Raw genomic sequence first — 15,800 nt, forward strand, 5'->3', positions numbered from 1 at the left:
AAAAATTGTAAAACTCAAGTCACTTCTTACTGTTTGGAAGAGGAGGAGCTTGACTCCAATTGGGAAAATCAATGTTATTAAATCTTTATTGATCTCGCAACTTAACTATCTATTTATAACCCTACCAAACCCACCAGAAAAATATTTAGCTACAATAAATTCTTTATTACTCGATTTTTTGTGGAATGGTAAATGCCATAAGATCAAATCAGATGTTATGATTCAAAAATATGCAGATGGTGGGCTTAAGATGATTGACGTGTATGCTTTCATCCATTCATTAAAGTTAGGATGGGTTAGAAGATTAATTTCGTCTTCAGGCAAATGGTATCTGATCCTCAAGTCAACTCTAGATTTAAATAAGATATATAATTGTGGGAAGGATTATGTAAAATTGTGTATATCCAGATGTCGTAATCAATTTTGGAAAGATGTCTTTAAAGCATGGGATAAATTAAAATTATTCTGAAGATATGAGGCTAAATAGACAAGAGTGTATCCTCAAAACACCTCTCTGGTACAACAATGATATTAAAATTGATAATAAATTTGTTTTTTACCCCAATTGGTTTAGGTCAGGTATTTTAATTTTAAATGATTTGATGAAAAATTCTGACAATTTTACTTTTCTTTCTTTTGACGAATTTATACAAAAATTTGGAATAGATACTAATTTTTTTACAATACCATGGACTAATATTGTCAATAAAGCGCTATTTAAGAAATCTCGAAATAAAACCAGAGAAACTTTCATACCCTTTTATACCACAATTATTAGAAATTTTCTTTAAAAGCAAAAAGGGTGTGAAAGACTTCTATAGGTTTATCATAACTCCATCTACAACTCCAACAGGTACTAGAAAATGGAATTTGAGCTTTAACTTTGATACAAAAATGTGGTTAAAAATATATACTCTTCCATTTAAGGTAACAAAAAATTCCAAATTGATATGGTTTCAAGTCAGAATTATTCATCATATATTAGTTACTAATACCTTCCTTCATAAGATAGGAATAAATCCTAGTCCAATGTGTACTTTATGTAATACAGAAAGGGAGACAATTATACATTGCCTATGGGAATGCAAAGAGGTGCAAACTCTGCTTCAAAATTTTGAAACTTTATTAGATTTATTGTTTATTCCTTTTGCATATAATAAAGATTCATTTCTTTTTGGAATAGTTTTACAAAATTGTAGCTCTGTTGACAATGAAATTTTGATAATTATGAAACATTACATTTATAAAACCAGATGTCTTAGCAACTCTTTAAATATCAATGCTCTTATTAATGTAATTAAGGATAATTTTTTAGTTCAAAAATATATGTTTTTTAGTCAAAGTGACCATATTAAAAGGCAATTTGAAATAGGCTGGAGGAAATGGAAACCTTTATTAGACCTTTAAGTATATACCTTTACCCTAGTCTTTCACTTGGTATTTTACTACTGCTAACTTACTTTAATTTTCTTTTTATCTTTGGTTAGGGTTAACCGGTTTATATAGCCGATCAGCACGATTCTTCAGAACAATTTATTTATTTTTTTATTTAATATAATATATTTAAACTATAATATAGTGTATGTGTAACGGTACCTCCCCCCTCTTCTTTCTTCTTCCTTCTTATCTTTCTTCTTTAGTATGTCTGTCCGTCTGTCTGTCTTGTCTGTCTGTCTGTCTATGTATGAGAGTGTGTGTGTGTGTATGTGTGAGAGAGAGAGAGAGAGAGAGTGAGAGCATGCATATATGTGCGTTATGGTTTGCTATTAATGGTAAATATATGTTTTTATGGATGTCTCATAACGTACAATTTGATGTTTTTAAGTATTGTGAATGAGTGCATATGCAAGTAATTGTGTGTTAGTGTCCATTTATATATACTGTGTAAAATGTTCGAAAATAAAAAATTAAAAAAAAAAAAATGCAAAAAAAAAAAAAAAAAAAAAAAGATATGGTACTCATACTGAAACAATTCCTCAGTTTAGTTTTCACAGTTCAACGTGGAGGACCATACAAATGTAGCTCTGTATGCAGATTTTGAACACAAAAGTGATGATTTCTGGATATAAATTTAAAGTGATTTGGGCAAAAATCTTTTCCCATGAAACACAGACCTTAGAGGGAGCTAATCAAAATATACAACAACAAAAAAATGTTCCCATGTTTTAGATCATAATACTACCGGTACATATAGGAAAACAAGTGACATCGTGTGGCAAAAGAGTGTGTTTTTGAAAGTATTCCTTTGGGAGTATTATCTTCATGAAAGGTGTTGAGATGTAAATTTGTTTAATAGATTTGATAGATGCCATTTTTATGGAATATGAAGTGATTTGGATAACGCAATATGGAAAAATCATGTCGAGCATTGCATCTATAATTTCATTTTTGCAGAGAATTCAGCATTTGTCTCATGGAATTTAATCTTAATCTTCTCTCTTCAGGATTTGTTAAAGTGAATTCTTTTCTTGATTGTGAATACAGAGGCTGTGAAAGAAATGATGAAATTATTTTGAATGAAGTGATGAAAGTTGTATATATCGGTATTATGAAAATAAATTTACAAATACATCACGACAACGTTGACAAGTACATGGGTTAATCTTTATTCCATTTCTCCGTGGATTTAGTGAATGAGGATGTGTTTCTGACTACATGATAAGCTATGTTCACCGGTCTCTACATTTACCTTCAACTGTGGAATAGTTACCCTCTCCCGTGGAATAGTTCACAAACTATTCTACAGCAAAAGGTGAGTATTCCACAGTAGTAGGTGATAATAGTGGACTCTGCTCTGACTATACCTCAAGCTATAACAATAGATGACCATTACCTTACGGGTCTCGAGAAATGCATTATCTTGACTATTCTACAGTTTGAGGTGTTTTTCATACTTAAAACATGGTACCGAAAGTCACTGGTACTCTCAACTATTACACTGGGTATTGTTCAACTATTCCACAGCTCCAGGTAAACCCTTCCTACCTATTTAAACCTTGACACCTATTTATGATTCATTTCAGTACCTCAATCGGAAAACAAGAATCATGATTTGCATGCTTTTTTGAAAGAACCATTCACAGGTACGATATGGTACTCATACTGAAACAATTACTCCGTTTAGTTTTCACAGTTCAACATGGAGGACCATACAAATGTAGCTCTGTATGCAGATTTTGAACACAAAAGTGATGATTTCTGGATATAAATTTAAAGTGATTTGGGCAAAAATCTTTTCCCATGAAACACAGACTTTAGAGGGAGCTAATCAAAATATACAACAACAACAAAAACAACAAAATATTCCCATATTTCGGATCATAATACTTCCGATACATATAGGAAAACAAGTGACATCGTGTGGCAAAAGAGTGTGTTTTCGAAAGTATTCCTTTGGGAGTATTATCTTCATGAAAGGTGTTGGGATGTAAATTTGTTTGATAGATTTGATAGATGCCATTTTTATGGAATATGAAGTGATTTGGATAACGAAATATGGAAAAATCATGTCAAGCATTGCATCAATAATTTCATTTTTGCAGAGAATTCAGCGTTTATCTCATGGAATTTAATCTTAATCTTATCTCCTCAGGATTTGTTAAGTGAATTCTTTTCTTGATTGTGAATACAGAGGCTGTGAAAGAAATGATGAAATTATTTTTGAATGAAGTGATGAAAGTTGTATATATCGGTATTATGAAAATAGGTTTACAAAGACATCATGACAACGTTGACAAGTACATGGGTTAATCTTTTTAATCCATCTCTCCGTGGATTTAGTGAATGAGGATGTATTTCTGACTACATGATAAGCTATGTTCACCGGTCTCTACATTTACCTTTTCCCGTGGAATAGTTCACAAACTATTCCACAGCAAAAAGGTAACTATTCCACAGTAGTAGGTGATAAAAGTAGACTTTGCTCTGACTTTACCTCAAGCTATAACAATAGATGACATCACAGCCATGTTTTAATTCCTGATATCAGACCTCTCTTGGAACTCCAGTACCAACAACATTCACTCGTGACATCAGACCTCTACGGGAACTCCAGTACCAACAACGTTCACTCGTGATATCAGACCTCTATGAGAACTTCAGTACCAACAACTTCACTCGTGATATCAGACCTCTCTGAGAATTCCAGTGCCAACAACATTCCGTAATTGGTGAATGATTATAATAAAAAACAGGCTAACATGGTGAAATACCAAGGCAACGCAGATGAAGAAATAGTCATATTTTATTCAAATAACAAAGAACATTAATGTAAATTACTCTAAAAGAGAAAGCATACGATTTACAGACTTGTCATCAAGACAATATATAAGTTTGTTTATCATTTGAAATATCACTATAGCTTGACCTTTGCTTTCAGACAGTATTTTGTAAAAAGTGTTCACATATTTTGTATAATGCCATATAATTGCAGAAAATATACACTCTATGTTTTGTGTATTGTGGTATAGCATTTTGTTAGATGCTATGCATTTGGTTGTTGATTTTGATTGATATGCCGTTATGATATTTGAAATGAAATATATGTCTTGAAATAAAAATGAGTTATTGGCAATGAACATCATAACATTATTAGTAAATGACACACGAAGACAGGCAAGAGTGAAATAGAAAAAAAAATGAATGTGAACTCAAATGTAATATATTCATATGGTCCCAATGTCGTCCATTAGATCGCTAAAAAGAGCAATGTTGTCCGCTTTAAATTTATTTCTTTATGAAAAAGTTTTGGTAATATCAATGAAATATAAGTTTTCAAGCGAATCCATATTTTGAATTTATATATTTCCCATTCCCAATGAAGTCTTTCAATAAACATTGTAAAATTGTCTATCCGAGTAAATGGTTGTCATTGGCAACAACTTTATGCCTCAATAGTAGCTCATAGTAATATTTGTTAGAAACATACGGTACAATTTATACAATTTTTGCTGTATATACTGCATAGATATGAATCTGTTGAACTATAACAGACATTGATTTCGGCTTATTAAAGTATATGTATTCAATGAGATATGTATTATTTTCTTTGCTACCTCGTTCTCATTCACATCTATCAATATTAGTGATATACGATCAAAAGTCACAAACTGTTATAAAGATTATGCGATGGTTTTACACACACCCTATAGCACAATAGTACAACAAGAACAGAACTCAAACTGGATTACACCGCCCATTATATATCCTATTGACAAATAAGGAATTCAACAGTTGCTGGTCTTCCTTTCCTGTACAAGTCATTGGATCTGCGACTTCCTGAGTCCTCATGACCTCTTTTCAAACTTGATCCACAGACCTTCGTCACCAACGGAATTCGTTATCTTACTAAGCTTTGGTGGGCACTGAAAAAAATCATTAAAAAAATAATTAATTGCATACAACAATATAGTATTGGCATATTACAGAGTTATCTGGCCTTGCGGGTAGGAACTGATTTCGACGTCATGTGTTTTCAAGCGTAACGTCCTACTTTTCGGAGAAAACGACGTGAATTGCGTCCACAAAATAATGACTTACTCTGTAGTATGCAAAGACGGAATAGGTTAACACAAAAGAAGTGCATTTAACTTCCTTAAATAAGACATGCGTATGGATATAACAAAGAAATGCCTTTTAAAACGAAAGGTATATCTACGTATATCTGACACTTCATCATTCGGCTCATGTTGTAATAAAATATTTATTTCATTAAATTGTCAATGATTAATTTCTCATTTTTGTTTCAAAATGGCATCCTAAAACTGTATCAAATGAAAGATGTCCAATTACAAAAATAATATTAGAGTCTTTCATATATGAAGTGTAGGGATATTTAACGAAATGTCATAAATCCTGAGGCTTGCCGAGGTTTTACAACATTGTTTGTTATTCCGAGAGTATTTTTCGACTTTTTATTGCAATTTTACAACATCATGTATGATATCTCGCCAAGTTCGAGAGAAACCCGCATTTGCAAGTCAATTCTCCATACATGAAAATTGTGTGATACTTTCAACGTAAATCTCGTTGTTTGCAATTTTTATAGTAAAACTAGCCTAGTTTCTGAACAAAATGTTAATTTTTATCCCTGGGAAATAGTAATTTTGTTGACGCCGAGACGTTACTGTATTCAGCCAGCCAGTATTACACCTATGGAAATGAGAAGAAGTATGTGTATTTGCTGTGTTTGGTAACCATTAAATTGTAAGGAAAATATTACTCACATCTGTTCTGTCAGTACGAACTGGCCTGAAAGACTGTAGAACCTGTGCCATACACATCTTTATCTGCAACATAGCCATTCGGGTACCTATACAGTTCCGGGGCCCGGCTCCAAACGGCAGATATGTGAACGGGTCCCTCTCAGCCTTGGCCTCGGGTGTGAATCTAAACGCAAAAATAAAAACGCGAGTTCGACATTGAGTAAAGCAGTCCATGATTCTGTAGCTGTAAAATGTTTTGAGGGTACATATATCCAAGGTTAACAGATAAAAAAATCAGCATGACTAGATCTTATGTCATGAAAAATAGCAAAATATTGGTCTTGACGATAATGATTTATTTCAAGTTTTAAATGGTGCTAACAGTGCAAGATATTGACACAATTTTGTAGTATGGAAGTATTAATGCTTTGACTAACACATTTCCTACCTCTCTGGGTCAAACTTCTCAGGTTCCGGCCAGTATTCCGGATCCATCATTATAGCTCCTACAGGCATCGATACTGGCATGCCTTTTGGAATCTTAACGTTAGCAATGACAACATCTCGACTGGCAATACGGTCGATTCTAATAAAAAGATGAAATACAGCAATTAAACAATAGACGTTTTCGTTAAAACTACTGGGATTTGACTAAAGCGTAATTTCCTTATTAAATTTCCAAATACAAAAGAAAATGACTTTGAGAATTTTTTTTATATCTGCATAAGGGCTTCTATGGCAACTTCTAGCACCCGACTCTTTTTGTGTATTTATCTCAGCATCAATACACGTGTAATACAACATCTAGGCATAGTAGTTACCTTGATGCTGCAGGGAAGACTCTCAACGTTTCTTCAATAACCATTTCCATATATGAAAGCTTTTTGATGTTTTCGTAATCAGGGGCTTCCTGAAATAAAATACTGTCATATTCAAGTGGGTGCAAAATGAATTCTTTAATCAAGGTGTAAATCATATATATGAATTTATATTAGATATGATTTTACACTTTGCTTATTTGCTAATACATTGTCACGTGACTTCAATATCTAACATATCGACTCTGTGTTTAATTTTTAGAAGCAATGAGTCAATATCCCTTTGTGAACGCCATTGCCCAAAAGTTGCGTGCCTCAGGGTGGCGTCCTATTGCCATCGTTTTCATTATAATTTACATGCACCTCCGACAATCCGTTTGCACTTTTCCAAAGAAACTTTTGGACATATCTAACATAAAAATCAAGGACTTTTGATTCGCCCAATTTTCGATAAATATCAAAAGGAAATATGTATCGTAAAATATAAACTAAAATAACTTCTATATCTTAAATTTAGTAGGACAATGATAACGTGACTTCATGTTGCATTAAGATATAATTAGAATGCACAAAGAATATTTAATATATTAATTATCATGGATAATTAAAATTTAACTTAGTGAATATACTTAATCTGCTAAAATATGCGAAGTAACAATAGGTAATCACATTTCCCAGATTATCGTCGAGCTCCTGTAGGACTCTATCACAGATGTCTGTATGAATGGCTAAGTGATAAAAGGTGAAGGTCAATGTACTTGATGATGTTTCATATCCAGCCATGAAAAACAGAAGTGCCTGGGACCTGATCTCTTTGTCCGTAAGTTCTGAAAACAAATAAGTGAAGACATAAGAAAGATATTCTAAATAGATACATGATCATCTGTTACATCGTCTGCTTTATTTATTTACTGAAAAAATTACTTTATATCCAGATTATTCACACATTCGGATAAGTTAATAGGGATATTTAAATATAACTGATGACAGAATTAATATGTTGATAATTCATTAAAATTGATTTCCTGATTTCTTTCAGAAAATATAATAATTCATTTGTGGGAATAACGACACTGAAGTAAATCCAAAACTGTTTATCATTCGTGTTCATATTCAACAACTTTGTTGTTGAATATATATTGAAATGATATATAAATACATTACATAGTGTATGTTTATCTTGCCTACAACAATTGTGTTGTATAATAGATGTTTACGTACTCTTTCTTGCTGTCAATGGATCTGGTGTAGAGCTGTCAGGTTTAGAACACTCCTCATTGGCTGCTTGAGCATGCGCCATGAGTTCTAGGAAATCAGCATGTTTCTACAATACCAATCATAAACCAATGTTAAGGTTTATAGACAATAATGATATAATTCCTGCTTCAGTTCATCATGGTACGGAACTCTGCCAAAATATTAAACTTAAAGAACAGCAATTTTTGCTTGCTTAAATTAATATGCTCTCGCAAAACAGTCTGTTATAAGCATGCTTACAGTACGCAAACAGTCTGTTGTAAGCATGCTAACCGTACACAAACAGTCTGTTATAAGCATGCTAACAGTACGCAAGCAGTCTGTTATAAGCATGCTAACAGTACGCAAACAGTCTGTTATAAGCATGCTAACAGTACGCAAGCAGTCTGTTATAAGCATGCTAACAGTACGCAAACAGTCTGTTATAAGCATGCTGACAGTACGCAAACAGTCTGTTATAAGCATGCTAACAGTACGCAAACAGTCTGTTGTAAGCATGCTAACAGTACACAAACAGTCTGTTATAAGCATGCTAACAGTACGCAAACAGTCTGTTATAACCATGCTAACAGTACACAAACAGTCTGTTATAAGCATGCTAACGTACGCAAGCAGTCTGTTATAAGCATGCTAACGTACGCAAGCAGTCTGTTATAAGCATGCTAACAGTACGCAAACAGTCTGTTATAAGCATGCTAACAGTACGCAAACAGTCTGTTATAAGCATGCTAACAGTACGCAAACAGTCTGCTATAGCATGTTAAAATGTATGTAAAAAGTATGCTTAAAGCATGTTGCCATCAAACAGCTAAGCATTCGCCCTGTAAACTTACCCCTGGATTATCTCGTCTGTCCTTCAAAGCTTTTTCAGTAACACTTATGAAGAAATTTGTTGCCTCTTTGGTCATGTTTATGCCCGCAGACTGTATAAGGCGAGGTAGCCAGTTCAAAAAAGGAAAGAATACTGAAACCGAACAAAGTATAAATAAACACAAAAAAAGCGAATGAACGAAACTATTTTATTTCAACTTTATTGAACATTTTCACATTATGATTACCTACTTGTAATTCTTATAAAAAAAACATTCAAATTTTTGTACAAGTTTTAGCTTCCATTTGTATGGCTTCTTCAATTACTTGGTAATCAATTTGTTTACTAATTAGAACATTCAAGTCAGTTACGAATTTCAATACTGCCATATTCGACCCAATAAACGCCCGGTTAATTTGACCACATGTGGGCTAATATTGCGCAAAATGATTTCACCGAGTAAGCTATATATTAATAAATTTACAAAAGAAAAATAAATTGAGAAATCTTCGTGTTTAATAGTCTGCCTCAAAACGCGGAGGGACGCTTATAAGGGTAGGAGCACCTAATAACATTGAGTAGAATACGATAATAAAATATAAATGCTATAAAATTATCTCTTAACTTTGACAATTTTCTAAATTATTCAGATATTACTTACTAAATATACTTACGATAAATGATGAGAAGAAATGCTATAATCTTGGAATCCGAAAATGTCTTTACATGTTTTACAAATGGATCGTTTGGGTCTTTCTGGGAATTGATTTCCAACCCGAAAGAAGTTCGTGCAATGACATCCATAGTAAAGGCACCAAGCGTACTGTAATAGATATATTTTTCTATATCACACATGTATATATCATATTGGGAATTAATGCATAAAATACCATATAAGTAAAGGTTAGTAAAGTTGTAATTGATAAAACTGTTTACACTGTCTTGTATAAATAATTTACTGCCCAAAAACCAATCAATGGATAAACAAAATCCTCTCGCTTCATACCTCGTTAAACTGATTGGTGAATAATTACATAAAAGGAATTAACATGATTAGAATTAGCATGTAGATTTATAGTTGACGTATTGTGTACTCACTCTTTTAAACTAGTTTCCTCGCCTTTAGCTGCTTTTTCTTCCAAATTCTCAAGTAATATGTCACCAGCTTGTCGTATGAGAGGGCACATCTGAAACATTACACATACACTAATGCATGATTATCAGTGGCAAAAAAGAATTTATATTTCGCAAATTAGTGATCATATATCCTGATAGACGATGTTAAATACATATTATGTTAGATATTTTTACATTAGGAATACCATTTATACCGTTTATGAAATATGAAAGCTATTACAGTGACTTTTACCTATACCATTTATACCGTTTATGAAATATGAAAGCTATTACAGTGACTTTTACCTATGTTTAGTGACATTTGTAGTTGATTTTTACTCCTTTGTTATTCTCAGTTGTGTTAACCCGTAACTAATCATTGTATGACGTTTAAAAAAATCCATAAATCAGCTCTCGTGTTATCGTCTGAAAACCAAAAGAGGGACTAATTCCGTATTTGCATATTACAGAGTTATCTGCCCTTGCGGGTTGGTATTGATTGTGACGTCATGTGTTTTCGAGCGTAACGTCATACTTTTCGGAGTAAATGACGTAAATTGCGCTCACAAAATAATGACGTAACAATCGATACCTACCCGCAAGGGAGCTAAATCTGTAATATGCAAAGACGGAATAAACCTGATCATGTTGGTCCGCCTCTGTTAACAATCTTAAACGAGCATAATAAGTAACTTAACGTTAATTCACTTACGTCTCGCAATTTCTTTCCACTAAAGGTTGGCGTGATGATATTTCTAACAAATCTCCAGTGGTCATCCTTGAGTGTTAAAAGTGACTCTCTAAGTGGGTCATCCATTTGGTCAAAATCCTGAAAGTTAAAATACACAAATTCTTATAGCAACTGTATCGCTTTATTTTGCTAGCTTGAAAATCCATAAAATATATAATCAAACGGAATGCGATAAGGTACTGATAGAGTACCAGGTATTTTAAGAAATGTATGAGATGTTTATATGGAAATTGGTCTATGATATGAATATGTATGTTAATGATGAAGTATTATATTAAAAATATTGCAAATTAGTTTGCTTTCAATGTGTTTCTTATATGAAATGTATTGGAAACACTTCCAAATAGACTCAACATGACAATTTCTACCAACAAATGTGATTGGATAAGCATGAAAACCATTAAACATAGTAAGTGTTAATATAGTAAATACCAACCCTTCTGTTAACAAAATTGTTGAAATCTTTTACTAAAATGATTTTCAGCAACTTTGGATCTCCAATAAACAGGTTGGGGTACTTCGTTTCAAACGTCCTGGTGTTGAAAGAGACAAATTATGAGTTAGGTAGAACCGCATATTATATCAAAACATGATAACAATTGCGTTCTACATTAACTTGGTATAAATAATTGATACTGATTTCTAATAAACAGAAATTACCATGTATACACAACATGGTTGTTTTGAAAGTGTTGTTCAGGAAAATCAACAACTATATGTAAACAGAATAACTAATAAGCACTTAAGAAATTATTTATATTAAATGAATATAACGAATATGATTTCAAACAACTATTACAAAGCTGTGCTTAAACAATATTAAAACTACCTGAAGTAAGTTACCACCAAAATAACATTACCACTAAAAAGTTACAAGGATAAGAAATACCACTGAAATAAATCTACATTAAAAATGAATATCAAGTTAAATATTTATGAAATCAGTTCAATTGTTTTAGAAATATCCTACCTATGCATTATTTCCATATTATCATATATTGAATTGTAAATATATTTTTGATGATATATGTCCATCAATATTGTCTTTGATTACTTACCCAAATATTTTGCCATATTTAAAGTACAGGTCCCTCTCCGCCTTGACAATGCCCTGAAAAGAGTAATGGACATATGTTAATTAGTAAGGATGAAAGGAATAATTAAAGTTGTCCTCGCGAAGTTGTTTCGTTACCTACATAATACTTCGCATTTCACGTTATCACATATATAGCTCATCTGTTAAGTACTGCAATTGCTCACCAAACGAATGAGTTTGAAATATATCAGGAGGAGACCTTCTACACAGAAATATCAAAAATTGATATATACAGAAATATCAAAATTATTATTAAAAACTCAAGCATTTTTAAATAAATAGATACTCACGTCTGTCATAAAAGCGCCCATATTTCCAAGTACAAGAGTAGGTTTTGGGCCATCCACGCCCATCTTCTTAAACACATTATATTCCCATGACATGTACCTACAAGAAAGGTTTTTATTGTGAAATCGGATATACCGACATATTGGAAGAGACTTTAAGCACTGTAAAAATTTACAGGATTATTTTTCTATTACACGCTTTTATTATTTGTTAAACTAGGATTCATAATGTCTCTGTTCCCATTTATACTCTCTTATGCTCTCTAGTATGTACTTTACAGTCTACAAACTACACAAACAGTATTTACACAGCTACTTGAAATAGCAAAATAAGCTCGCCTGACCCATACATAACCCTTGGTAGGATATCTCTCACCGATACTTTCCATCCGTTCACACTGTACTAACTAAATCTTTACATATACTATACACCAGTTTGTGCAACATTGCAAGGATCTCATTATTAAGACATACACTGTATACACAGGCAATATCATCATAATTATAGAAGGAATACAGTAAATATAGAGGATCCCATATATACATGTAATACAGATCATATACTATAGAATTTCATTAATAAGAAAAAAAAACATATACTGTAGGATCTCAGATCCCATTAATACGACATTTTTTATTCTGTATAAGACTGTATACATAGAAAACGATAAGTGTATTACTTACACTACGTAAGCTACTATCGATGATACAAACAGAATGAGTAATTGGGCCCACCAGGGGATATCAACTAATCCAAGCACCAGCATGATGCCGCACTTCGCTCTGAAATGAATTATTTAGACTTGATTAATACCATCACACATTTCAAGATGTCCAACTGTTGGTGTTAACAGCAGACACATGTTATATGAAAAGTTACTGCATTTCACTATATCAAAAACAAACCAAACGTGGTTAATGAGAACCTGTTTAAACTATTGATATTATATGCCTATATACCACTTCTTATGTGTAATTGAACATAACTTCCGGGCGCAACCTTAAGTGTTACCAAATAACTATGCCATTATAGCATGTACAAGGGGCGCTTACTTGCCTGGATTTGACTTTACAAAAGTATACATATCGAATCATTTTCGACATTGTAAATAGCCATTGTAGATTACATCATGCAAATATATATGGCATACTAGTATATGAAGGCGTCCCGATTGATACTATTCAATGCTATAATGTCATCTGAACATAGTGGGAATACTGTTTTTAAAAAAAAAAATGTTAAAGGATTTAGGAGTTTATAATAAGTACATTTCCATAATTCTGCATGTTTTGCCAAATACACCATTGATCTTTTTTCTCAAATCTAGTCTTCGTTTTATTTTTAGTTCTCCTATAAGTATATAATAGGAGTATTTATGAAGATTGAATGCCTTCCATTCCAGGGGTTCCGATTACTTACCATCTCTACACCCCTGGACTATCTCATAGTAAAACTGGAGGCAACAGAATAGAACAGGTAATTTAGTCATTTGATGTACATCAAAAGAACCGTATAACGGTACACTGTGGTGTCTGTGTGGCTTTGATGTTAGGCGTCGCTCTCTCTGTAGTCTTCAAAGGAAATTTTTGCTAGCCTGTGATTGGTCAAATGTTTTCAGCTGAGCTGCCTTCAATTTCACTATGAGATAGTCCAGGGGTGTAGAGATCGTAAGTGATCGGAACCCCTGGAGTATCGAGGATGACAATAGGAGTATTTATGAAGATTGAAATGCCTTCCTATATGCCATATTTGCATGATATGATATACAACCGCTATTTGCATTAAACCATACTAAACTGAAATATACATTTGTTTGCATACTATTAAAAAAATTACAAGCAACACAATCCACGACTGTACAGTAATAACTAAGGATAGACCTGATGCATACAGACTTTTTATTAACTTAGTTTAATGTTGAAGTACATCTAAGAAGTGGTATATACTAGGCGTACCTTATATCACCAGTTTAATCGAGGTCTATATGTAAACGTGATCAATACGGACCTGACAATACCGACATAGCTTGCGAAGACATATCACCCTGAGATATCATACATAGTATATTGTCATATGTGTGTATGATGCATATAGCAGAATCCTTGATGATACATATAGCAGAAGACGTTTATATATATGCATGGTTTTGACAGAACAGTTATAAGTAAAATGAAAACCTACCTTTGTCAAATACCTTGTATCAAGGGTATACCCACTTCTGGCATTACCTGTCGTCTGGAGGGCTATACAGGTATATTTATACTCGGGTCAAGGTGGGATTTCCCCGCAGCTGTTCACCATATAAGGGAACGTCAAACGCTCGACAAAACACAGCTGATATACCTGTATGTGTATAGCTCTATGTGTGTTTTCTATATTTAGTAATTATCTCAGCGATTGCAACAAGCATGTGTCCTTGTTACTGACATAAACCGTGGACTACGTATACTTCATATCGTTCATATCAGTCTCGTAACGTGTTAAAGTACACTACAGTGTTCATATTGTACGAATTTAACCTCTTATTAGTGCATGTGTCTTTGTACCAATTCACAAATGCTCTGTGAATCATTTCACCAGGTTCTTTAGAATTTTGATTTACATGCATGTACGTTTGATGTCTCTAACCCTTCTTTATTTTAACATTTCTAGTATTCTTTATAATCATCTTACTTTAAATCATACAAACCAAAAATTACAGTAGTCAATGTTATTAAATGTAGGAAAATTGCTATTGATCACATAACAGGTAGTGGTAAACCATCGAGACACATACATTGTACTACCTCAACGGTAACACATGGGTACAGGTATATACACATACATTGTACTACCTAGACGGTAACACATGGGTACAGGTAGATACACATACATTGTACTACCTCAACGGTAACACATGGGTACAGGTAGATACACATACATTGACAAGCATATATTTTCCATATACGGTCATTACTGGAAACTGGTTTTTATGAGTGTTTTTTAGCCCATTGAGATCATTGGGCTACATGTGTTAATCAGTAATGCCTTATTTGGTGTTGTTATGGCTGTGGTGTTGCTCTTTATCTAGCACACACATTAGCATATATAGTCATCCAATTCCAAATTTTGTATACGTAGTTAGTGAATTTAGTCAGTACATGTATATGGGACATTTATTAGTTATATTCCATTTAAAGTTATATGTGACGTATTTTTCATTCTCACAAATCAAGATACAGTGTAAGCTTTTGATATGCTATTCGTCGTCAAAAGTTACCTATATTTTGAGAATCACAGTACTTTCATAGAATTGGTTTTAATTTTACAAGTACAAATATGAGAAGGGTTTTAGTAGTACAGCCAAAAACGCACTATATGTAAATGCAGTAAAGCGAAATGAGTATATATGTACCTACAGTCAGACCAAGAATCAAAGATATGGTCTACAATATCATTTCAAATTTGTAGTGTGTTGTTA

At 32.9% G+C, this 15,800-nt stretch overlaps 1 protein-coding gene across 2 annotated transcripts; it reads right to left on the reverse strand.

Moving 5' to 3' along the window:
* Nucleotides 1–4,227: 4,227 nt before the first annotated feature.
* On the reverse strand, nt 4,228–14,824 carry LOC138328388 (cytochrome P450 3A24-like). 2 transcript variants are annotated; one of them, XM_069275173.1, is made up of 15 exons: nt 14,522–14,824; nt 13,024–13,122; nt 12,343–12,439; nt 12,015–12,067; nt 11,393–11,489; nt 10,918–11,034; nt 10,188–10,276; nt 9,764–9,912; nt 9,112–9,242; nt 8,243–8,345; nt 7,691–7,848; nt 7,025–7,113; nt 6,652–6,789; nt 6,225–6,387; nt 4,228–5,363 (listed from the first exon to the last, which is right to left on the reverse strand). In XM_069275173.1, exons 2-15 carry the CDS (start codon nt 13,104–13,106, stop codon nt 5,286–5,288), a joined length of 1,545 nt encoding a protein of 514 aa, XP_069131274.1. In that variant the 5' UTR covers nt 13,107–13,122; nt 14,522–14,824; the 3' UTR covers nt 4,228–5,285. The 2 variants fall into 2 exon arrangements, with proteins under 2 accessions (XP_069131274.1, XP_069131275.1); XM_069275174.1 differs by lacking the exon at nt 13,024–13,122.
* Between the last annotated feature and the right edge of the window lie 976 nt (nt 14,825–15,800).

Source organism: Argopecten irradians, chromosome 7 (genome assembly GCF_041381155.1).
Source record: "Argopecten irradians isolate NY chromosome 7, Ai_NY, whole genome shotgun sequence".
In the NCBI taxonomy this organism is placed as follows: domain Eukaryota; kingdom Metazoa; phylum Mollusca; class Bivalvia; order Pectinida; family Pectinidae; genus Argopecten; species Argopecten irradians.

Excerpts from the sequence above, each read along its gene's own strand:
- LOC138328388 (XM_069275173.1), bottom strand. The coding sequence starts at position 13,106 with ATGCTGGTGCTTGGATTAGTTGATATCCCCTGGTGGGCCCAATTACTC. Across the intron at positions 12,068-12,342 it reads TGGGCGCTTTTATGACAGAC|GGCATTGTCAAGGCGGAGAG; the intron begins GTGAGTATCTAT and ends TACTCTTTTCAG. Across the intron at positions 6,790-7,024 it reads GTCTTCCCTGCAGCATCAAG|AATCGACCGTATTGCCAGTC; the intron begins GTAACTACTATG and ends TCTTTTTATTAG.